This window comes from Aythya fuligula, chromosome 1, assembly GCF_009819795.1.
Source record: "Aythya fuligula isolate bAytFul2 chromosome 1, bAytFul2.pri, whole genome shotgun sequence".
Taxonomy (NCBI): domain Eukaryota; kingdom Metazoa; phylum Chordata; class Aves; order Anseriformes; family Anatidae; genus Aythya; species Aythya fuligula.
Genome location: NC_045559.1, coordinates 15693515 through 15719003, shown reverse-complemented (window position 1 = coordinate 15719003; position 25489 = coordinate 15693515). Strand labels below are relative to the sequence as shown.

Genomic DNA, 25489 nt, shown 5'->3' with positions numbered 1-25489 from the left:
CCCCAGGCTGAGCTCATGCTAGTGAGCACTGGTGGCCAACCCACCACGTGTTCTGGGGCAGAAACCATGCTCATGTTGGCACGAATGTACCCATAAAACAACATTTAAAGCAGAACACCACTATGAAGTCCTAAACCCAGTTTCAGGACAGCTGGAAATCCAGAATTCAAATACACTTAAAAGGGAGGTTAAACCAAGAAATCCTGGAAAAAATCCATGTCCAAAACCACAGACAAACCCTTGCAATTATCTCATTCAACACACACAGATACAGTTTGGGGGTGAATAATACATGGACAACAGAGTTCAACCAAACACCCCTCAAAAGATGTCCCTCAAGCCCGAGTACAACAGGCCCGTGGCCTCAGCTGCCACCTGGCCACCAGATCACTCAGCAGCCTAAGATGCTGGCAGCTGCCAAATCTGATATTTTCACTACCTCTCAGCCAAAAGTACAACTGCCAGCCTTGTTATTTCTTCATTGTGCTTCTCTGTATTGCCCCAGGTTCTTTCTTATGTCACTTTGCGCTTTCACAGCTTAGCTTGGCGTCTCTTTTATGTTATGACAGCTAGGCCGGGATCACTCCCTGTTGGTGTCCACCTGACACTTCAATACTGCCCTACATTTCTCTCATCACAGATGGCTTAAATCACTTTTGCGCCATGTCTCAGATACAGAAGACTGAACTGTGCTGGAGAACTATTCCTCTGTTTAAGCCAGCAATTCCTTACACATTAAGAAAACAATGTCTGCAAGATTAATTACTTAACCCCTGGAGATGGCATTGCCGCCTTCCATCCCAGCCTGCTCTGTATCTGCACCACTGTGAAACCACAGGATTGCTCAATGTCACACATTTGTACAACTGCACATTTGCTTCTTTGCTGGTACTCTAATTTCATTTGCAGGTGTTTGGTAATGAATACAAGCTGATTAGCATTTTAAAATGTCTTGATGCTGAAATTGGTTTCTCCAGTTGGTCCAGCCAGATCGGCAGCTCCTCAGAGAAGAGACTCACGCTTTCTCTCAAATGTTGCTGTAAACAAAGACGTACTTGGTTTATTATCTTGCATCCATCTCTATCAGTGCAAACCAACCTGCTGATTCATACGGACACAACCGCAGGGAGGTCTGGATGTTTCTTTCCCCCACTACCTCTCCCAGATGTGTCCTACTTTCAACAAAGTGGAACACAAAGTACATAAAGGAAAAACAGATGTCTCTAAAGCCTCCTATTGCTGAAGCCACTGACTTCTCTGCTGTCTGACAGCAACTGAGAGGAAATTCAGTTGCAAGAAAGCAGATTCAGGACATTGAAACAGGAAAAATAGCACTGAAGACTAGATTTAACAGAAACCTTGCAGCAATAAGCTTCTCTGCTTTGCTTATCCTTTGGTAGCAAAATAGGATGGTACACGGAATAAAAGCAAAGATATCTGCATTTGCTGGAGTTTTGTAGTTCTGGATATGTAGAAAAATAGTACATCGCCAAGACTACATGTCTAAGGATTTACTTAGGCACTGTCACTGTGCTAATTCTTGCTGCACTAGCAGTCCTACAACTGCTATTATTTTGCTAACAAATACATTAATAATGGCTGTATAATATCAGATAAAATTCTGAATTTGGTTCTGTATTAAGGGAGCATTTATGATAGAAAGCAGTCAAGAAGCTACTGATCTCTTCACCAGCTGAAAAGCACAGAGAAAACTCCATGTAAAGAACTCACATGTGAAATTATGCAGTCAGGTACCACCCCAAGGAGTGTGTAAATAAAATGTTCTGGGTAATTAGTACAAACTGTAAAGAAAGACCACATCATTTCCTCTGAAATTACTGCCAAAGTGAAAACACGACAGAATTACGTTGAAAATCTTTACCATGAATTTCTTTCATTATGTATTTTCCCCAGACAATTTAAGAAGCTCATCTGTCATAATTAGTGAAAACCCAACTTTCTGACATTTGATGTGAACAATTCTACTGACTGGAAATAAATCAGAACAGCAGCAGATTTCTACATTATATGCACTATATATTTGGTTTCACAGTCACAGAATCCATCCTTTCTCAGACGCAGCCTGTAGTTCAGAAGATCTAAAGCCTTGAACCTCAACTCCTAAATTACTTTTATACAGCACATTAAAAAGGTGAAAGAAGGGTTGTTGCAGGTTGTCTAAGATGTTATTGTTAATAATAAGAGGATGAAACAGGATAAGACCAATTCCTTGATAATCAGTCTAAATTATCCTAATACTTGAGCCAATTTAGAAGTAGAATAATTCTCAAGTACAACATAGAAAACTACAAACTAGGGAAACTGTTAGATGTTATGTAGCAAAGGCCATGTTAGCACAGCACAGGAAAGCTGATTTTCTTGTCAAAATTCCATTAATTTTTACTTTGCTGCAGAGTGAGGACTGTGTCTCTAAAGATATGGCTTTTGTTGGAATTAAATGTTTCATTCTGAACAGTTCATATATTTTTAATATGAAGGTTACCGACTTCTCATTGTCTTTTATGCCCTTCAGAAGCATCTTAAATGGATTTAGATCTAAAAATCCTAAAAGGTCAAAATTCAAATCAAATCAGTCTATGGAAATAAATTACTTCTAAAGAAAATCACTAGCGTTATCATTCATATCCCTAAAAAGCTTGTTAGAGCAGGCTTATTTCAAAATTACACATCCTGCTCTGAGATAAATTTTAACATCGGGGTCTGATGATACATAAAGAATTTAGATCTAATTCACAGTTTTACTAATCTGCTATTTCTTTGTTCCAACAGGAGTAAAATTACTTAAGGGCTGTTATTATGTCAGACTTTTGTGTCTGGGTTATCAAGATGAAGATAATTGACAATTTATCAACTTAGTCTCTGGTGTAACACCAATTCAAGGGATTTTAAAAAATCTCTGTGAAAGAGATTAAAAAAAACCCTCCTTGTGTAGGGTGCTGACTTTTATATCATGTCAGTCAGTCAAAATGAACAATATAAATTTATGTCAAGCTTATAGACTCAGCTTTTCAGCAGAAATCTGGTCATGGAAAGGACAGAGCAGAAAACAGACCTAGTTAAGAGTAACAGGTTCTAGGACTACGAAAGGTTTTTATGAAAGATGTTTGAGGAAAACTAAAATTATTTTTCCACAAGCAATTACTAGTGGAAGAATCTGTTCCTTGACATTTGGGTTAGTTCTTACAGTTTCTCTGTCTCTGCTGAAGATCTTGAGTTGTCTGAACAGACCTCTATCTTTAAATTACTTAAAGGAGATAATTTAGTATGGTTACAGTTTAATTGTGTAATAATTTCATATTAGTCAGACAAGTAACTAAGGAGAATTTTGGAAACTGCCTCTATAGTGTCCATCAGGTGAAGCTTGGGCTCAGGTTGATCCAAGATGTGCCTGGAATTAATATTCACTGGCTCTAGAGTCAGGGGAGTTCACAGCTACAGGTTCATTCATCTGGCTTCTCTAATCCACCAATATGGAAAAAAGTGACAATAGCATAATCCATAGAAACCAGTGAAACTGTAGGGTATAGTTTCACTATAAATCAGTATATTCTGATTTGAAGAAAAAGTTCTGCTCCTTACAGCACCTAATTTTATTTATCTGTATATATATACACATATATGGCAAGATGCTATCTGAAGTCTCAAACAGTGTAACTCTTTCCTAAAGGCAAACAATAAATTAACTTTGAAACAACTAATAGCTGAATCAAAACTGCCTCAGGGTCCCCTAGTTACTGGACGCTGTGCTTCAGAGAAGAGACACTGGAGATCCATGACTCTCTGGACAAGTTTGCATCCAGTGCTTTGACTTTGTAGTTGACATGGAGAACTAATTCACTCATTAAAACAAATGTTGCTAAAAATATGCAGGTGAAACTTCTTATGACAAATGATGGCAGTTGAAAAAAACAGACAGAAAAGCATAAAACAGATGCAGCCTTGAAAAATGTACTCATAGAATTTAATAGTATTCACCTAGACATTACTTAACCTTCATTACATAAAAATATCATCAGCATTTCGGGACATTTATTGCAGCCATTTGCTAACACTGGAAATGATTTTTTAAAACATTAACATGCAGTCTGAAGTCTTGGAAATGCAGTTCAGTTTACTGCAAGAAAGCTCCTGTCAAATGAGTTTGCCCATCAGTGAAAAACTGTCTTTATCACTGTGAAGCCCACTGCTATAGGATCTGTCAGTTAAGCATGTAGAGCAGTGAGCAGAACTTGAACAAAGAACTGAAACCACAGCGATTTAATTGGACAATAGCTGCAGTAATTGCCACTGTCCAAAATATCTAAAAAATCTTATATTGCATAAAAAAAGTAATTTCTTTCTCCATGCAATGCATTCCATGCCAAGTATGTTTAGGAGCAGCTACTATGGCTAGCACAATGCCAATAGAAGGATGTTCTCCTTGGGCTGAATGACTGGCACTTCTTATTCTGCATCTGGGAGACTGAAAGCAAATATTCAAAGATCAACTGAAAAAATAATAGAGAAGCCTGGTCACTTTGCACATTTCAGAGCCAAAGAATTCAGAAAAGCCTTCTTTATTGTGTGCTATAGGATGGGAATTTCTAATAGTGTTTTACATTTAAATGAATATTTCGTACAGATCTGTGTGGAGACAGCTAACAGATATAGAAATAACCATCAGTTATTCACCATGACCACCTCTTTCCGTATTGGCTGTTGTCTTCTGATCATTCATTTGACTTCTTTCTTACAAAGAGACTGAGACCCTACAGACTGCTAAAATCTAAAATCAATCATAAGGAGTTTTTCACTGTAACTCATACACACTGTTAAGGTAAAAAAAAAATACTTAATATTTATTGAAGCAGAAGACCTTACTGAAATAACTACTTCACAGAAATATTTCTAAGACATAACTGCTTTCCCTCACGCCTCTTGGTCTTGTCAGAAAGCACACCTGCATCAGATTCAGTACTGATTTACCTGTTTCTGACCACCTAGACACAGAAGCACATGCTTTTAATACATATGTGCAAAAAAAAAAAAAAAAAAAAAAATGTTAAGGACTTCTAATTCAAACATTTGCATTTTCCCCAACTGAGAATTTTTTGCTTTGCAACTGCATCTGAAGCTGTCCAGTAAAGAGAATGTCAGAGCTATTCTTCAATGTGAATAGACTGAGACTACCAAATGACTGAAAACAGGACCAATTTTTTCCCATGAGAAATAACTCTCCCGTATTCATCACACGAAGAGGGTTTTTAACTGTTTGCCATGCTGGCTGTTTCAGTATTTGTGTGACTACTTCTGAGCCGAGGGTGGGCAGCACAGGTCCTGCATCTTTTGCCAAAGGAAGCAGCTCGGCTGTATGGCAGTATCCATTTGGGTGCTTTGTTAGCTGCTGGTCTAAGCCAGCAGCTTTTTGTGATTAAATAACTCAATGCCTGATGACAGATGTTCAGTTTTGGATTTGTTTTGGGACTGGAGGTTCTCTTTAATATTGCAATCCCATTCCTATCCTTTCAAAGTTCAACTTACTTTAGACTTCATTTAGACTTCCTTTAGACTTCATTTACACCACAGTGCTGTCTTCTGAGCTCTGCTGGCCTCCTCCAGGCTGCTGGCTACAATTGTCCCACATTGCTTTCAGGCCACAGCTGCTTCAAGCTTCATTTTCCATCACATCTACCGGGGACAGAGAGAGGCAGACCCTTGGTACCTACTGCACCGTTGTCAGGCATGCTTCTCTCATCATCTGCTCTGCTCTCCTTGCCTTGACACACAGACTCAAACAGGACAAGGGAAAATGGCTTATATCTGATGTTAAAGCCCTCCCAGCTGAGATACCGCAGCAGCTGGTAGCATTTGGTAGGTACACCCATAAGCCAGTCTCAGATATGGCACACTTAAAAACTAGGAACAGAAATATGTGAACACACATTTTTTGTTACAGGACACATGATTACCTTAACCACACCATATATATTTGATTTCGTTTTCTTCCTGAACTTTTTTCCACTATTCTGAAGTAACAGATGGTAATAAAATTGTCAGGAAGCATCTGACGTACCTGTGTTCAAGAGAGTGCCCCCTTCTCGTCCTAATTCTGATCCTGATCGGACACACTCAGTTTCCCCCAGCATAAATTAAAGTTAACTAGCAATAATTAAATCGTATGGTTTCATAATTCTGTCATGAACAAATCATAAATAATTCAAATATTACATTAATAATACATTAATAACTTGTGGGGGCTCATACAACAACTATGGAAAATAATCATCATCTGTTCACCTAAACAACCTGCAGTCATGCCTGCAGAATTTTAATGGACAGAATTAAAATTAAAACCTGATCAAAATGCAAACTCTTAATTAGATTTGAGTATAAGCATCTTAGCTTAACATCACTGTCCTTCATGCATTTCTACCTGTGCTCATTTCAATGACTTCAGTCATTACATAATAGGTCAGAGTTTCAAAATACGGTAATATCCTGTATTTCTAAACATCAGACACTTTCAGGTACCAAATAACTGATGGTACAAAAGTAGCTGCTCAGTCAAGAGACAACAATGAAGGAGAAAAAAAAATTAACAGAAAGATCATAAATCAACATTTTGTGCTTTTTAAAGGCTTTTTTGCACTTTCTTGCAGAAAAAGGCTTATAAATATGTTTAAATATGCATTTATAGACAATGCACATCTTAAAACAATACTTTAAATATAAAACTCAAATATCTAAATATATTACCACACAAACTGAGTGTACAGAGATCCAATCTATAATATATATATATATTGGATATACATATATATATATACAAGTCTAAGGCTTAAACATCAGGCAGAAGGCTTGGGTAACACCCAGCTAAGGGATTCACAGGTTGAAATCATAGCTGTAAAAATCAGATGTGGTATTCTCAAGTTAGGAAGCCATGACACAAATGTATTCTTATGTATACCCAGAAGACTATTTTTAGGGTTTGGAAAAGTAAGGTTCAGTGACACCTACAGTAAGGAGAGATGACTCTTAAGATGGAGAATCAAATGCCAGTGTATACAATCAATAAACAAGAGTATTATCTGGTAATTATTTTGGGATAAATTCTTCATAAAACTTAGTAAATTATTTAAAGATACTTTTTTTTTTCTTTGTAGTCACATAGAGATGCTTTTGTTTCTTTAAAAAAATATATACACTCTGAAGAGCTTTTTCCCAGATGTATGACTCACTTATTAGCTTGATATGCTGATATTTAGCTGCAGAAAATATTTCTCCAAAATACCAAACAAAGCTTCACTGACCCTGGATGTCACACAAGGTCAAAGTTGCAGAAAGGTGACACTATAGAAGAAGCAAAGCCCACATCTGCTAAATGCTTTCGTAAGAAGAGAAAATAACATATTTTTGCAACTTTAAAGATCAATCTGTGTATTTGAAAGCTAAAAAAAGGAGTATGAAAATGAATCAACTAAAGAGTGCGCTGTTTCAGGTATGGCTGAGACAGTGGACAATATAAGATTTTTGTCCTTTTTCCCCTTTCATGTACATACTCTAATGATTCACAGTCATTGACATTTGTTTACTTTAAAGACCAAGGCCTTCAGTAATTTTTCCTGCTTTTTAATTTATAGAACAAAACTTGTTCTCACAGCACTAACCTGTTTGGCAATCCTTACTGAAATATATTCATGTAAACATTGGTTTTGTCCCATTTATTGACAGGCATATCTTGCTGCTAAAGCTTCTGCATCTGCAAGAGACTGTGCCTGCTGGTACATGAGAATTTTACCTGTCTCCATGAATTTTTGATTGAACAACTCGACTAACCCAAATCTTTCATCACTATTGCTCCATTATGACAGATTCTACCATTTCTTGCAGCTTCCAAACTAATGATGTGCATGAGGACTTCAACCACTTCACAGAGAAATGTGCTCCATCCAGCACAGTACCATAGCCAAGTTATGAAGCCTCCCAGATTCCAGTGCTATATTTAAAATGGTCTAAGCTGATCTCGACAAGGAGCAAGATCCAGTAAGAGAGAAATCCTTAGTTTGGTCCTCAGTCTTATACTGAAGAATTTCATGTACTAAATGCTGTAGTTTTCACTAATTCTTTCATCCAAATATCATCAAGTTTTGAAGAACTTCACCGGGGTGCAAATAGAAAATAATGTTTAGACAAAGTGAAATGCTCAGTTTGGGTAAATACAGTGGAAGCAATACAGGTTGCTTCCTGTGAATGGAGTGAAGAACTCAGTATGATGAGGCAAGCCCCTCTGATAGAGCATCTTAAGCACCACGTACTGTTGTGCAGGGCTGGATGGTGACAGGACGCGAGAGAAGTGATGTGTGAGATGGGGTTGGGGCTCACATCATGATTTGCACATGAAGCAGCTGGTGGGACCTGAGCTGCTGCCACCTTGATGACTGCCACTAGCCCCCCTAGCCCTTCTGGTCCTGCTCAGAGCAGTCAGGACTGAAAAGAAATATCTCTTCTCATGGTCATAGCCCTGAGAAAAAGCACCTGGGAACCACAGAATCGTTTAGTTTGGAAAAGACCTTCAAGATCACCAAGTCCAACCATCAACCTGACCTACCAAGTCCAACCAAGTCCAAGTCCTACTAAACCATGTCCCCAAGTGCCACGTCCACACATCTCACAAATATCTCCAGAGATGACAGCTCCACCACTTCCCTGGGCAGCCCACTCCAGTGTTTGACCACCCTCTCCATGAAGAATTTTCCTTAACGTCCTATCTAAACCTCTCCTGGTACAGCCTGTGACAGCTTCTTCATGTCCTATCCTTTGTCACCTGAGGAAGGAGACAGACACACTCCTTGCTGCAACCTCCTCTCAGGTGGTTGCTCTCTACAGAGAGCAATGAGGTTCTCCCCTCAGCCTTCACTTCTCCAGACTAAACAACCCCAGTTCCTTCAGTCACTCCTCATACATCTTATTTTCAAGTCCCTTCACCAGCTTTGATGCTCGTATCTGCACACACTCAACATCCTCCCTGTAACAAGGGGACCCAAAGCTGAATGCAGTACTCAGGGTGCAGTCTCACCAGTGCCACGTACAAGGGGACAATCACTCACAATTTTTAGTATTAACAGGAGCACAAAGCTATCTGTGCACCACAACAGCTAAAAGGTGTTGTGGAGGCAGTCTGTAGACCAAGTGAACTGTTTATTCATTCCTGGCCATAGTGAGGGTTGGGAAAGACTCACGGACTCCTTGTGACCCCTGAAGATGCTTCACAGCTTGCCCAGTGAGTTCCTGGGGCTATACAGAAAAAGCTCACTTCTAGAAGAACTGCTCCAGCAAGGAGCGCTCACACGTGCGTTCATCCAGCTGTTACTGGCTTCCCTTACTTCTCAGAAATGAGCTGCTCATTAATGATGTGGGAGCGATAATTTTGAGTTGGAAGAAGGCTGTCTGACACCCCAGCGGGGTCCTGGTGCGAAACTACACCATGCTGTGGTTTCTACCTGAAAACAAGCAGATTTGGGCACTCTCCACTGGCCTGTCCCACGTTATTATTTGGTACCTACTGGTGCCTGCAGACAGGCAGGCTTTATTCTGTTCCAGCTCCTTCAGGAAAATGGTGCTCAGAAAAGCAGGGCCTGTATGTATCTCAGTGTCTGTGATAGAAAAGCACATCAGATATTTCTCTGCTGTGCAAACTCAGTGCTGTCTGTCTTACCCTGGGGCGCTTCTGCTGCTCCTGCCACACGTTTTTTGTCTTGTGGATATTTGGAGTCATCACTGGTTTTGCAGGTTTTTGGGAGCTGAGGGAGCATGCACAGGGCTCTGTATGGAATTACTGACAGAAACAGGGTCACAGAGCTCAGGAATTCCTGGTTTCTGCTTCCATATGTAAAAGCAGTTAGTCTCTTCAATTCTATCACCTTGCAGCATTAATACTTAATTACTGAAGGAAATTGATATGAGAATTAGGATATAAAATGCAGCATTTTAGAATTTCATGCAAGTTTACTATCAAATAAATCCCTGCATGATATTTAATCTCATTTGCGGTTTTTTGTTGTTTTTTTTTTTTTTTTTTTTTCCATCCAATTTTACATTTAATTTCCCTCATAATTAGAATTGTAAAGTTCTTCTGGTTACAAGTTCCTGGTTACTGGTGCTTCTGTGAGCAGACCCCTCTTTCCTACTTTGTACGAGGACAGATTGCCTTGGTAAGTCATGCTGGCACGGGCTAAGCACAGGGCCCAGCTCTGAGTTTAGAGGAGAAGAGGGAGAGGGGAAGGATTTTTAATCTCTGTGCAAAAGGGTTACGCTTAAATATTAATAAAAATATCAAAAGCAATGACTAATCTGTGATACTCTCTTAAAACTTCTCCTTTAAAATATTAACAGAATAGTGTGGAAGAATTGCTAGCACGATGGAACAAAGTCTGTTCTATAAAACACAGGCAAAGGCCAGCTGCACAGAAAGAACAATATGGACCAGCATCTTTTATTCCATCAGTCAAGGTGCCACAAGAGAGATCAAGGTCAACATTTCAGACATCTGAAGCTGAGTAAGACAAATCCCACCCACACTTCTTCATCTTCCTTGCACTTACAAGTACTCTTCGTTCACGTTTGTGCTGTTCACAGTGTGTCAGCAATACCAGCAGTATTGTTCAGATGAATGCCGTCAACACCTTAAAAGTATCTCTTCAGTTAGAGTTGCCTACAGTAAATCTAAGACCCTGGTCAGAAAAGACCAAAGACAAAGAAAGCCAGGGTGTTGTAACTCAGTCTGAACGTGACTTGACAGAAATATTGACTGGAGGTTCACCTCCAAATGAAATAGGTTCTATTTCAGTGTTATAATCTTATCTTTCTGAATGCTTCTAAACACTCCAGCAAGCAATAAAGAGACAGAAAAAATCATATTGCTTCTAGTTACCCCAAAATTTTAGATGTGCAAAAGAATTGTGAAAAATATGCTTTTGTGTTGAGATTTGGTATATGAAGTTAGAAGTGAGCGGTGAGACTTTGCTGTCAAATAAATAAAAAATCCTACCCCAAACCCACAGGTGGGAAATGCTGGCAAAATTATACTGAGTTACAGATCTAGCACATAAAATTTTTATCCTTCTGAAATTTCCACTGAAGAGAAAAGCAGAAGGGTAAAAATACTTTTCTGAATCTGCTCTTTTGTTAAACCTGGGCAGAAGGACAAAAAAGTAAGGACAAAAAGCTTAAAACACAGATCAGTATTACGTGTATTAGCATGCCTTTTGTAGCACTTCCACACTTTATTTTGTTTCTAGTTACTGACATATATGTGGAAAAATTACATGTTAATAGTTCTGGTAATAATGTTTTGTCCAACCTGCAGCTGAAGTACTGAACTGTTACGTTCAATTGCTGTAACCATAATTTAGAAGCAAGTCTTGCATTTTAACTATTGCCAGCAGCAGTTTTTCTGCCAGTACAATCAAAATCCATCTAGACTAGGAAACGAAGACCTTGTGTTCTTTCCTTAAATAAATTGTGGAAGAGCATTTTTTAAAACTAGCTTTTCCCTGATGCCAGTAGGTGGCAATGTCTTTGCCCTAAAAAACTCAGAGAAAATGCAGCTTCATAAGGTAAAAGCAGGCAGCACATCCCTTCCATACAGGGGGTACTGGGGAGGGTCTCAATTAAATTAACCAAGGGAGCTATATGAAGAATGATTCCTCAGCTGTCAGTCCTGGTCAATGCTCTGGAAATCATTAATTCTGTAACTGAAAATGGAGCCCCAAGGAGATTTTTAAAAAAATACCCACAGACCACTTATAACAAGGCAATTATTTTACATCCCATTTGTGAGAGCAGCCATTTAACATACAGTGTCACTCTGCTTTGAGTTGTGCATGTGGGTACAATACCTATGGCAAATGCAAGGAATTTTATAAAATACAGAAACTATAAAAGGTTACACTTTCTCTAGCTTATGATGTTCATAAACGTTGCATACCGAGGCTCTCATTATTACATTAAATTCAAATGCTGGTATCTGACAGTAGAAGAACTTAGCAGAAATCAAAATAATTCCTATTTTCCTTGGCCTCTGACAGATAAAATGAACTTTACATAAATAAGTGCTTTTTAACAGCGGTTATTTTACCAAGAAAGTGTGGTAAATGGGCATATACATCACTCTAATCCCAGGTCTTAAGGAGTAAATAATCATGCAAAACCTCAGACTTCTCTCTCATCAACTGGGTTAAAGGTTGGACTTGATGATCTTTGAGGTCTTTTCCAACCTGAGCAATTCTATGATTCTCTGACCATCATCTGTGCAAAGCTATCGTGAGAGGGGTGGAAAGCCAAGGGGAAAAAATAGTCCAAACAGCCTACAAGCCAGAAGTGCCACTGCTCAGCAGCACGACCTGCTCTCTAGCAGACTGCCCATTTCCTAGCTGTATTAACAGATACGGCGGGTTAAAGTAAGGTCGCAACTTTAAATCAAATGAATCGATAACTCTGGCTCATCTGGTGCCACGGAAGGAGTGATGGTACCTTCTCAAGGAAATGACCCACACATGCAGACAGCACATACAATAATTTATATGAATTAAAATCATCAAGCATCCTGAATTATTCAACATCCCTAACGTAGCAATGTGTTAATTTATTTTCCCCCAAAAGAAAAAAAAATAAAATCCTCTGAATAAGCTTTCATATTATGAAAAGAAGGGAAGAGATCACAGTTCTACTATATCAGATGATGTGATTGCTGAAGAATTACTTATTATGGAATAAAGGTGGGTAAAATAAGGACTTTGCATGCTGTTAAAGGTATAAGCTCCTGTGAGGAGAGCTGTTTTTGACCCTGGTGAATGTTCTTTATCAATAAAATTCCCCAAGAAATCAGCCTTTAAAACGGTCTTTTTCCTCAAAAGAAAGAAGAAAAAAAAAAAAAAGAGAGAGAAAAAAAGAAAAAAAAAGAAAAATTATATTTATTAAATTCAATTCAGAGTGTAATAACCTAAAAAATCTGTTGAGACAATTTTCACTGAGGATTTTTATTTAAATCTGAATTTCAGAGTCATTAGTGAATACACAAGAAAAACCTCTACTGGCAGTATTCCTCTCTCAGAAAAAAAAATATAACTATAATAATCCACGTGCTTCAAAACTTGAAGCTCTTGCCCTTTTGCTCTGGCTCCAAGGCAGAAGGGGAACTTCCCAGCCCTCTCCCAGGGGCAGCTCCCTGCTGTGCTCCCAGGAGAGGCAGCAGGGTGAGGCAAGGCCTTTCCATCTGCCCCTGCAAAGACGAGCAGCTGAAGAAGCTAATTAGCAGCAGGCTCCTACAGTCGAGAAAAGATCCTTTCCCCCAATGTACGTTTTGTGAGAGGGCGAGAAAGAGGCTGCAGGAATTATCCCTATAGTCTAAGCACCTTGTCATGAGACTGGCAATTCTCTCATGGATGTTGGCATGCTTTTTCTTCCCTTTCCTATCCTATCTATCTCCTTTGTCAACTGAAAGCTTTTTAAATGGGAAACAAGATTATTTCCCTTCTAGTCCCATCTCAGCCAGCGAATGGCTGGAATAACCAGAATGCTTTTTACTTCAACAGGATATGAATTCAGATTTTAGACGCTGCAGCATCTTCTTCCTTGGACCACTTTCAAGCAGTGAAGAGCAGTGACTCAAACATATTTTCCATTTAAATAGCTGTAACACATTTTTTACTGACATAAAGCAGCATTTGGGAATGGTTTAGCACAGGGGCCACTTTTGCTTTTCCATTCCAGTAGCCTCAGTGCTTTGCCATTTGAGTAGTAGCTACAGCAACTAACCCAGACAGCTGTCAGGATCTGTCTCTTCCTTGTTTTTCTTTCAAAATGCCTCTTAAATAGTAATATAGACTCAGATCTGGAAGCAGGGTTCACCAGCGACCTGCAATATCTACAAGCAGGTAGAGAACAAATGTCCAAATGGCATTTCAAACTAAGCAGACCTGCTTTAAAATCTTATTTTGTGCTGGATGTCTCCAACAAATAAACATTTTCTTCAGCAAATAAACTAAATGCTTCCAGAATCAGAACTTCACAACAGGACTGACGAGGCGTGGATTTTGTCCTTCCTTTCCTGCATCCAGAATTTGCCATTGGTTGAGTAGATGTAATGAGTAGGAGCTATTAATAGTAATTCCCAAGTAATTACCCTAAAGGAACATAAACAGTTTCGGTTTAGATTATCATGTAGCTCCACTTGTTATTTCAGACCTAAGATACAGATGCAATATACAAAGGACCTTAATTGTTCAGGCATTAGATGCAGTCAAAAATCTTATAATTTCATAAAGTGAGATTATAAAAAAATGCTCCCCCAACATTAAAAAGAATCATCAAAGGATTGAATCTTCTGTTAGGGTTGCAACAATAGTCCAACCTCATTTAAATTATTTAAGTAGATATTTAGATTTCACCATATTTTTAAATGCTTAAAAAGATCTGATCAAAGTTATCAGGCCCACCATGTAATAATTTCCTTTTAAAAGACCTTAAAAACACAGTGCCTTAAAGATTTGAGGGGGAAGAGTGGCTGAGAGGATCAGAACATTAAAATTGAATCCATTTTGCTACCTGCTCCTGTGTCACCGAGAGCACAGGCTTCATCTGCGGCTGAGGACGCAATATTCTGCATCACCTTATCCTGTTCTTCCTATTTGCCCTTGGCCATTAGCATTAAAATAAGCACACAAGATTTCTGAAGTTCCTCCTCTGCCTCCCCAGCTCTCAGGAATCACCCCTCTCCATCCCACATAACCACGGTGATTACGCCAGTTTCCCCCTCTCAGAAAAGACCTTGTTCTTAGATTTTCCGCCGACAAAGACTGTAATCAGTTTCAGACCTTTCTTTCATTTCTGTTTCCACACACCTCCCTAGCTTACATTAGGCATTATTACCCTGAAGGATGTCCTCCTAATCAAAGAGGACAAAGAGCACCGTGTGCCGAAGCCCTGCTGTTCCACACTTCCATCCTTACTGGCAAATGGTGACTGTAATCAGAATTTAATTCTATTTGAAACTGCAACTATTTTGTTTTTCTTTCTTAAATGATACCTGGAGGGAGAGGGGGGGGATTCTGTGTTCTGGCTCCCAGTGCGGTGATGAGTATTTCAATTTAGTAAACATTTAGCATGGTCCAGACAGAAATTTTACTAAGACTACTGGTTATGATGACAGCTCTTCTCAGCAATGCTGATGTACACACAGATGTAAATATTCTGTAGATATTGCCAGTTCCCTGAAGCAATTTACTCCCTCTATCACATTTCTACTTTACAAATGTGAGAACCACAATCCTATGCATAATCTTTATCATTCTGAAGACTTTGTAAGAGAAATACGAGTTTCTCTTCTAATTGCTGGTGAATTTGGTAATGCTTTTCCATACCATTTTAGAAAGATTCCAAATAGTCACTTCAGCAATAAAATCTTTCACCAGCCCCTCCTGCATCACAGAAGAAGCAATGTCTACACATGGACAGAGGAGTTCTTCATCCTTGGAGCGCTCCCTGGTGCCAGCCTGCCCATGGGAACAGGAGAGGTTTGTACCTCCCCGCCCAACCAAGTCCTGAAAATAGGGTCTCAGTCTTTAACTGAGCGAAGACACACACATATTTTTGGTATTAGTAAAGCAGTCACAGCAACTTTTGCTAATGGACTTGTCTCACTGCAAAAGCACCTGCAAAAGATAGCAACTAGCAACACGAGTATAAGGAACTTATTCACGTCTCTTCACTTAAGCAGCTAAAGGAACCTGATATTTCCAGAAAAAATCTATCATTGATCCAAAGAAAAAAGCATTCTAATAACTTCTATCACTCTCATCTGCTATGGATTAGACAACAGGCAGCTCAGTATGGATTTAAAACTCTCCAGAATATTTACAAGGCTGTGACAGATTGGCACGTCCCCCAGTGGACATAAACCAGGCTGTGGTCTGAGAACCCAGCTAATGAACTCCTCTTTTTTCTTGTAAACCACTGGAATCTAGTCAGCGTCCAGGCTCGAATGCTGAGGCCATGAGGCACATTCCTGTGGTGGAAACTCTCCTGAAGGGTTTAGCTGCCACATCAGCTGCCTTGCATTGCCCATGCAGTTTAAGCCCAGTTTTCCCCAGAACAGGTTTCTGAGGCACAGCTATGCAAAAAATGATGGACGTGAGCAACAGGCCCTGGTGCTCATATTTCACTTCCATACCCAATGTCCTCGGCGAGGAGAATTTTATATTTGCAAAAGCCAGATTCTCCATCAACCATTAAACTCCCGTGGCAGGAAGATGTTCCCCTAACGAAGTTAATAAAAATGGCAGAAGAAAGCAAATCACTCAGCTCTTCTCCCTTTATAGATTTCTGCTCCCAGTCGTCCTCCTCAGGGGACTGTGGAGACCTGCCAGCTAATTTTGTGGACAGGATGGCTTCTAGGCTCGCCTCTGATCTGCAGATGATGTTATTATTTCTTCATCATTGTTTACTGTATAAAGTCAACATCTTTCTCCCCAGAGGGAGATTGCTCAGAGTCACTCATGAGAGCCTTTTAGCTCGCAGTGGCGGGCCTACTGTGGTCCTGACAATATCCTCATGTCAAGGTTAATGTCATGTCAAGGCACTATTAGTAGCTCCTTTCCTTCCACGGTCATTCATTCAGCTGTAAGAATATTAATGTCATTTAAAGTTTCTTCCAGAGCACTCTTGGCTGGCCTCTAGGGTTATTGCAATTACACACAGGGAGAAGTTTCAAGGTTTCTGAGAGCACTGGGGGAGTAATTGAAGTTGTGGGGAAGAACTAGATCCTGGTTTATGCTGTGGAAGTGCAGAATTGAATGCAATCTCCTCCACATTCAGCACTAAGAGCTGACTCTGCTTATGACCTCTGCTGTGCCACCCGAGCTGTGTATTGCAATTTTCCCATCGCATCCCCATCTGTAACACCAAGATAATGCTTTTTTTATCAGCTCTGTGGGGATTTTATAATACGATGTTCATGAAGAGAACAGAACTGCCAGCTGTCCAGAACTGCCAAACACAAACTTTTGCAGACCTCGGAAAACAAAGTCCCAACACAGAACCTCAAATAACACCGAGAGAGAAGATGCAGCTCTTCTCCTTTTATTACAAAGTGAATAATTTAAGGATATTCTCGCTTACTGTCTTGAAACCATCCTTTATATGTCCCTGGGCAGAGCTGGAGGCAGCCAGGTTTGCACGTCAGCCGTTGTTTGTTAACTGATTCAGTGATGCCACGGGCTGCGAAGCACTGACTGTGCCGGTGAGGCAGACAAGATGCTCCTCTGTGTGTTATCCCAGTGTGAGAGTCAGGCTTATGTAACCGATTAAATAACAACAACAAAAAAAAATCTCTTCTCTTTGCCTTACGTGTATGATCTCGCAAGTGTACCAGTTTTGCACTACCCGTGCTGCTTCAAGGCCAGGCTTGGACTTGGTCTGATTTATTCTCACACTATTTCCATGGCATCCTTCCTCCCCTGGGGCCACTGCTGGCCACGGAGTTCTCTATATTCAAAAGAACCAAAATGCTATATTCTTCTTGAAAAACATTTGGATGGTCTAATTGTCTCCCTTGGTTCCTATGACAACCCACAGCAACATAAACAGCCTTGTTGGCAGCCACAGGAGGCTGAAATCTCTGCTCTTTCCCCTCCTTTTCCCTTCCTTCCTTTCCCCTCCTCTTCTCCATAACTTCTCAATTTAGAACATACTGTAACTGAATAAATATGATTAACAACAACAACAAAAAAAATAGAGGTGGTGTCTAGTACACAAGGCTGGCACTGGGGAAACTTCTTGCAAATAAAAAAGCATTACTGTATTTTAAGATAACAGTCAAAACATTGCCTGTTATGTCAGCGTTATGGAAGTACCTTGGGATCAACTGGGAAGAGCAAAGCTATAAACACACAAACAGAAGGGCTTTCTCTGTCAGCTTGTGAGGCTGTAGAGTGCTGTGAAAAATACAACGAGATCTCTCCTGGTGCCTCTGAGCACTTCTCACCTGGCTGGTGGGTTACACACCAGGAACAGACAAGCCCCTGAGTGCATGTCAGTGTGGTTGGGGTTACGATGGGTGCAGTTATGTGGCTGTACATACATCATATGATGTGACCATATGCACCTGTCCATGGCTGCAGCTCCCATCTTTCCAGCATGAAAAGAATAAAGCAGGCTCGAGCACAGCAGCAGAGAAACGCACCGCGTGGCACCATTAACACGAGTGCAGTAGAAGCCATTTCTCTGAACCTCCCACAGCATGGAAGGCGGCCAGAGGTGCTGCTTCTGCTAATACCCAGGCAAACTGAGGTCCAACAGATCCGAGACAAATAGCCCAGGTCTTCCTCCTCCCCTCGGCAAAATTTCTGGCCAAAGAAATTGGCCAGAATTAATTCTGGAGGTTTTAAGACATTAAGACACATTCAGCCAACCCTGGATGGCATTAAACCAGCAAAATACACAGGAGGCAAAATACAAAGAGGCTGCATGTGGCCCTGCATGTGTAGCAGATGTTCACAAGTCAGAAAATCATCTTTTAAACCATTAAATTAGTTTCTGATCATAAAAATGCCATGTATTTTTAAATACCCGCTGCTGTAAATCTAGCTTGTGACAACATAACTCTGAAACGAAGGGGTTGCAATATCTAGCATCGGCGCAGTCGTAACTTCTTCACCAGTGCAGTTGGTTTGCCTTAGGCACTTGTTCTCCCTGTGCTGGCAGAAGGACACAGATCCCTGCTGCTCAGAACAAATGAAAATGTAACTACGTGGTTTTCCCTGCTGCAGTCCTCTTGGTTGGAGAAGAAATCCTCTTTGTGGGACTGATTTTGCTGTGAAGCAGAGTCAGCATTTGAGGAACCAGAAGGGAGGGATATGTTGATGTGAACCCTTGTAAGTCAAGACCTGTGGACTATTATGTAGAAGTACACGTATTTGCAAGGAGGAGAAGGAGGGAAAATGCATGCCTGTCCCACAGGGTGTGGAACAGAAGGTACCACCTGGTGCTATTTCACAGCTTGAAGGACCAGCTTGCTAGAAAACTTCCTGATTACACAGACCAGGTGGAGACAAGATTAGAAATTCATGAATTAAACACTAGAAATGGGGATGAACACATACTCTTTGGAGAAAGAAATACAGTTATTTCATTGAATTTATTTCTCGAGGCAGGAATTTTACTCTAATGACTACCAATATAACAAATTTAAAAGTGTAGAGTTTTTGCTTGAAAGACTTTGAACAAGGTCCTTATACTATGGAATTATTGTACAAGATGTAAATACTTAAATCTGCAATTTGAAATGGAAGTATTTCTTCTTTCCTATCTAACTTGCTCCAATAGGCTGTACAACAAGGAGCTGTGAGACTGAATCATGAATATAAAAGGATTTCTGATGCCTACGTTTACTACATGTTATATAAGACTGCTTAATAAATAAAGTTTGACTCTATCAATCAACTATCCGTAACAAGTTTATGCTTCCATTTATGTCATAGCGCATGCTTTTATGATTTTGCTAAGTATAGACATAGTATTCAAAACTACAGCATATATGAAATGAATGTTGATGAAGACATTTGTTACTAGACAAACGTGAGAGTCCAAGTGCTGCTGAGCACATCAGGGTACTAGGTAATATGCAAGGTATGTACAACTGAAGACAGTCACAGAATATGCAAGAGGGATGAGCTATTGTAGTCTTCACAGCTACTTATTAACAAAGAGTAATTGCCACAAAATGATCCCAGTACTTTTAAAATAGGATTACGAAGGACACAAACTACCCTCTTCTGCATATAGAATGAGCCACGAGGCATAACACCCTAACAGTATTGAAACCAAAATGAGGGCAATTTTAGAGTAATTTTTAATTAACAATTTTACAATTAGTGGATATCTCCATACCTTCCAAATTCTGCCCAATATGACTCACTACCACTAAGATACTTGGAATTAACTTCTGAGAAACACATATGAAAAAAAAGCCCAAACTACCACACAAACTTTTGCATATTTCCCAAGTATGTTTATGATGCGCAGGTGGCATAGATAAGGTTTTATCAGCAGTAATTAAACATTTATCAGCAATAATTACACGATTCATTTATGGCATTCAACCATTCTTTAAAATATCTTAGCCCTGATCAAGTTTAAAGTATTGATAAAGAAAGCCCTTATGGGACTTCAATCCATCTCACAAAGTCATTTCTTAAGAACAGTCAGTATTTTGGAAAACCTGAAAACTGCTGTGACTTCACAGGGAATCATTGTGCTGCCTAAGAAAAAGAGGTGTGATATATTTTGCAGTTATGTTGGAGCTTTTTTTCTGTGAATTCACACATTTTTACACCCCAAGTGCAACATACACCACGATGCTCACTTTAAGCCCAGTACAGAAATCTGTGCCTGCAAAGCATGCTTTTGGCAATTTGTACTTTTCAGATTTTTATAATTTTAGATTCTTCAGCAGAGTAATTAGGTTTCCTTATTAGGCCAATATTAAAAGTGTAGCTTAATTAAAGCATTTTAAAAGAAAATTAACTCAGAAGGCTTTAGATGTATATCTAGGGAACATGCCACTTCAAATGAATGGAAACCTTAGGGAAAAGTTAATTTAACTAATTGCTAGTACACTTTTGCCATACTTTCTAAGGGGCAGAGCTGGCTGCACACACCAGGGTCAAGGCTTTTATTTAGAATATTTGTTAGAATGTAATTACCCATCCTTTACATAGCTAAGGATTTCTTCCAGAATATCCTAAGAGTAACATTTTGTGTTTAAAAGTGTACTCAATAGTGCAAAATACACAGTCAGTAGATCATAAGACCAGAAAATCTTGAAAAGTGACATACCTGCCCCAAGCTGCTTTCATTGTAGAATCTTTATCAACAGGGATGCACGAGGACTCGACAACACTTGATTTATTCAGTTTGTAGCAGAGACCACAGTCTGGATCTAACATACATCCATTACAATAACTGAAAGAGAAAGAAATAAATACTTTAGGAAGACTTTATTTATTTGTACGTGTCAAAGCCAAGAGCACCACCTAATCATTCCTGGGATGCACATAGTCAAGCTGTCAGTGTTGGAGACAAGATAATAGAAACTACCCAAAACAGAATACAAATAGCTTTCTCCATCTTCTGTACCACGTTTTGGCAAAGGGTGAGCCCAGTTGCAAAGCTCCCAATGAATCTTGATCAGGCTGCAGGAGAATTCACCCAAAGAATGAATTTTAATTTAAAAAACAACAGCAGGATTTGGGCACATATGGATGTGGGAGTCAGTTTGAAATTATGACACCATGCGCCTCCGTGTGAGAACTCAGGCACTGAATTCCCATTATATTTAACGGACAGAGTGCAGTCAATTCACATACAGGCATCTAGTGCCCAAAAATACATCCTGCCTGCCCTTCATGGCAGTGAACAGTGCTCTTGAAGATCATTCCTGCGCTTCATACTTGCCAGCTCCATGCAGGTGTCTCAGATTGCCTTGGGGTTCTCAAAGAGGAAGAAATGCTTACATTTTAGGCAAAGTTTGGTCAGTGCAGTCTTGCGACTGACTCAAGTGACAAGGCAGTAAACTTCTTCAGACTCCATTGACCATGTCCCCACTGACCCTACTGGGAGCTTAGCTGCCAAAAGCCCTACAGATATTTCACTTAGGTATCAGTCTAAGACCTACCTCAAATGGAGTGGGATTCGAGCATGTGAACTATGAAGACATTCCAAAACTCTTCATACAGTGTGAGTTATCTGAAAGCTTCTGGCACAATCGTCCACAGATCTTGCAGATGCTCAAGACCATTGCTACTGTGGTTAAACTACCTGGGTGTTTAGCTTCCAAGAAGCCATCTGAGACTTGGAGATACACTCTCATCAGTAAAGTCCCTCATAAATTCTGAGGGACAACTTTAGGAGTTAAAAATAAAAGCATAAGAAACTTTATAATCTGGAGCAAACTTGTAAATTTTAAATTAAAATTAAACTTTGAAATATATTATCTGGAAATGTATAATTAAGGTGACCAAAATACCTTCAAAATGTATACGTGTAACAACAAACCCAATGAAATAATCCTAATAATTCTGAGTGTGCATCTATAACAATGACTCAGTGAACAAAGAAATAATCTGCTTAAGTAACTATACTGTTATTAGCAAAAGTAAAAGTAACTGCATAATGAAGTCACAAGAAACTAAATCAGAAAAGCAGATTATACAGATTTTAAAAGTCTGAAAGCACATTTGACATCTAGACATTTCAACTTTCCTTACTAAGATGTTTCTAAAAGTGGGATAATAAGGTCAGTTTGTATGGTAGTTGGCAAGAAAGAGTCTAGGAAAGCATTAAAAACAATGTATTCCTTTGAACCGTGCATTTTCCCACTTTTCTGCAGTCTAAGAATGTTGTACTCTTTAACACTGAAGCTTTCTAAATTATCAAATTATTGCAGAATTTCCAGATTGTCTGCTCTTCAGAAACTAAATGTATTTTAAGTATACCTCCCTCTTCCATAAATGAGAGATCAAATCCAGGTTTGGAAAGCTTGCTCTTTTTTTTTTTTTTTTTTCTTTTTAATTGGAAAAACTGCATTACATTAGCTCTTATTAATAGAGCTATAAACTGCAGAAATAATTTTTTATAATGGAGATGAAACAAAACATTCATGCAGAAGTTGATCATATCTGACAGTAGTAAGCATTTCTTTCTTCTCTCACAAGCATAGATGAGAAAAATATAACCACAATTATCAACTATGAAAGGAAAGGACCACTCCAATATTATATTAGAGAAACTTCATTGCATTTCATTAATCAATATTAGGACAGCAATGGACAGCGAGCAACACAGTTGACAGGTACAGAAGACAGCACATAAAAAAAAATGTATTTTTTTATTTCATAAATTTTTAATAATCTATTTTATATTTGATGGTAATTTATGCTAATATGTGATTTTCATATCGTAAAACACCTTCCAACCAAGTTATGCTGTATATCAAAGTATCTTTTAACAACATGAATTCCTAAAAAGATTCAGGTTGCTAGTACATGCAGCACGCCTTCCTGGCACGGAAAGCAGCCACTTCTGAACACTGCACGCTATCAAAGGAGGTAGTGGATCTTCAAGTCAACTATATGCAAATTATATTTAATGTGAACATCACGTGCAAACCATGACACATTGAAGTGTCAATTGTAGGCAACAACTGTCTCAGGAAAATTTCAGGATTCACGGTTCTCTAGATGTATTCTTCTTGTGTCTTACTTCAAGCAGGAATATATTCAAGTAAGCAGCACCAGCCAGAACATCAGCAAGGCACGAGAATGCAGAGGAATGACAATTAGACATGATGATGGGTATCGCTCTGATGGTGTTGCCCAGGGAGAACAGAGCAGGGACAGGATGCCTCGTCATTTACTTCAGTGTCCTCACAAAAATCGAAGCATGAGATGAATGACAGGACTAAACTGTGCACTCTTTACTGTGTCCTACTGGGCTCACTTTACTGATAATTCCATAAAACCACATACAGAGCTGGGTACTGGTAACCAGTCAATTGTGAAGTAGAAGGAATCTCATTTATTCCTCCTTTCCCACCCGGTAGTCCAGTAAAAAATCAAAAAATCTGACTATTGATCCCAGTGTCTGTCTATAGGGTTGTTAGTTCAGCTGCAACTCAGGCTTTATTGAGTATGCACAACTGTGTCTTGCAGTTGGCGTTCGACTTAATAAAGGTTGCTGCATTTCATGTGATGCCAAATGTCGGAGGTCACAGCTACTCATAACAGCTAAAGTAATTTAAAATTATTATTTTTCACAATTTGATTATTTTCCACAGCTTTTCTGAAGCTTGTCTTTCAGACTGAAAGTCAAATGACAAATATTTAAAAAACCCTTTACACTTATGTTAGGATTTTTTTATCGTTAGCGATATAGGGAGTTCAGGATTTGGCTTCAGAAGACAAGACCAATTTATGTCAGAGGAAACAAACCTAGATGTTAATATACATTAAGACTTAAAGCACTTCCAAATCTAACTCCCAGCAGATTTCGGCGAGGTTGTTGCTGTCCATACAATCCAGCTTTCTTCCGTGCTCTGTTTTAGCACTGATATCAATTTTTTATGTTGATTTGACAAGGCAGATTGTCATAATTTCTTTCCAAGATGGAGAACAATGGGTTTCTTTCCTCCAAAATTCCAACATAGAATCAACACAACTGTTTCATAAAAAAGTAAACAAATCTGTATCAGTTAATAATGAGCAATGGCTGCTGGAGACACAGACTGAAATAAGCAGGGAATGTTGTTTTTTGAAAAATAAGCAATTTAAAAACAAAGAAAAAAAATAATGTGCTGAAGCTGCTTGCTCTAAATCTCTTTCTCCAAAAATTAAAGTGGAAATAAAACATGTATTAGTTTGAGGCTTAAGCTCTTCTTCACTTAAGCCCCATTCCTACATGTATTTGCTAAATAGAAATATTTAGTCAATTTGACCTTGGTCACATATTCTTACATATATGCTCAGAGTGATGTAGACAAATCAGGATGCACAATATACCAGGGAAAGAAATGCACAATATAATACTTACTGATATGTAACTATCAACTACAGATCTCCTTCCTGTCCTGAAATGTACCTTCTTATCAGTGCTACCCAGATATGCCCACTATATGTCAGAATAATGAAACAGAAAATAGAAATACTGCTATGTATTCAAATGTACACTGCAGATCCATTACGGCATTGAAAGGTCCATACCAGAATAATCCACGATGTCTATGTTAAGAAGGATATTTGCATGCAATTATAGGAAGGAAATGCGTTCCTTGCTCTTTGCACTGAAATATTGATACCCATGTTAAGGTTACGAGGTAGTGCCTTGCAAACAGGTTCCTTTGTCAAGAGCCAGCTGAAAATTCCCAGACAGGATGGTTCTCAATCAGCCTGTCAATTCATCAGGACTGAAATATCTGGCAGAGATGATTTGATTTTGATGAAACCAGGCAGCATTGCAGCAGGAAGGTTTTACAATGTGCCTGGCTCCCTCACAGCTGGGCTCCTAGGCAACACAAGAAGGCAAGTGTCTAGACAGGTGCTTCAGCCTGTGGAGAGGAGGAACAACAAATAGAGAAGGCTCCAGAGGTCCCAAGATGTCCAGCTTCTTTGCAGCTCAGCTGAACGAAGTCTACAGAACAGAAGCCTCAGTATCCCGGCCCCTCAAAGTACTGGGAAGTGCCACAGAATGGGATTTCTGGGATCCTGCTTCATTATCAGAGCACGTTTACTGATAAAGTGATGGACAGTTAGGAGAGTAGATATCCCCAAGCCTGCAATTCCCCACTCTGGCTGCCAACTCAGTCAAGGCTCTTATATTCTTTTCATCTGATCAGCTGGGAATATCTGACATTTAAAAAGCCTGACAGCACTAACTTCAA

The 25489-nt window shown here is 39.3% G+C and overlaps 1 protein-coding gene across 1 annotated transcript in view; it reads right to left on the bottom strand.

Annotated features, from left to right (window-relative positions):
* Window positions 1–25489, bottom strand: part of SLC2A13 (solute carrier family 2 member 13) — a 155934-nt gene that overhangs the window by 9104 nt on the left and 121341 nt on the right. The window contains exon 7 of the mRNA XM_032186075.1: window positions 20893–21018. Coding sequence (XP_032041966.1) covers window positions 20893–21018 — 126 coding nt within the window. The remainder of the gene's footprint in view (window positions 1–20892; window positions 21019–25489) is intronic.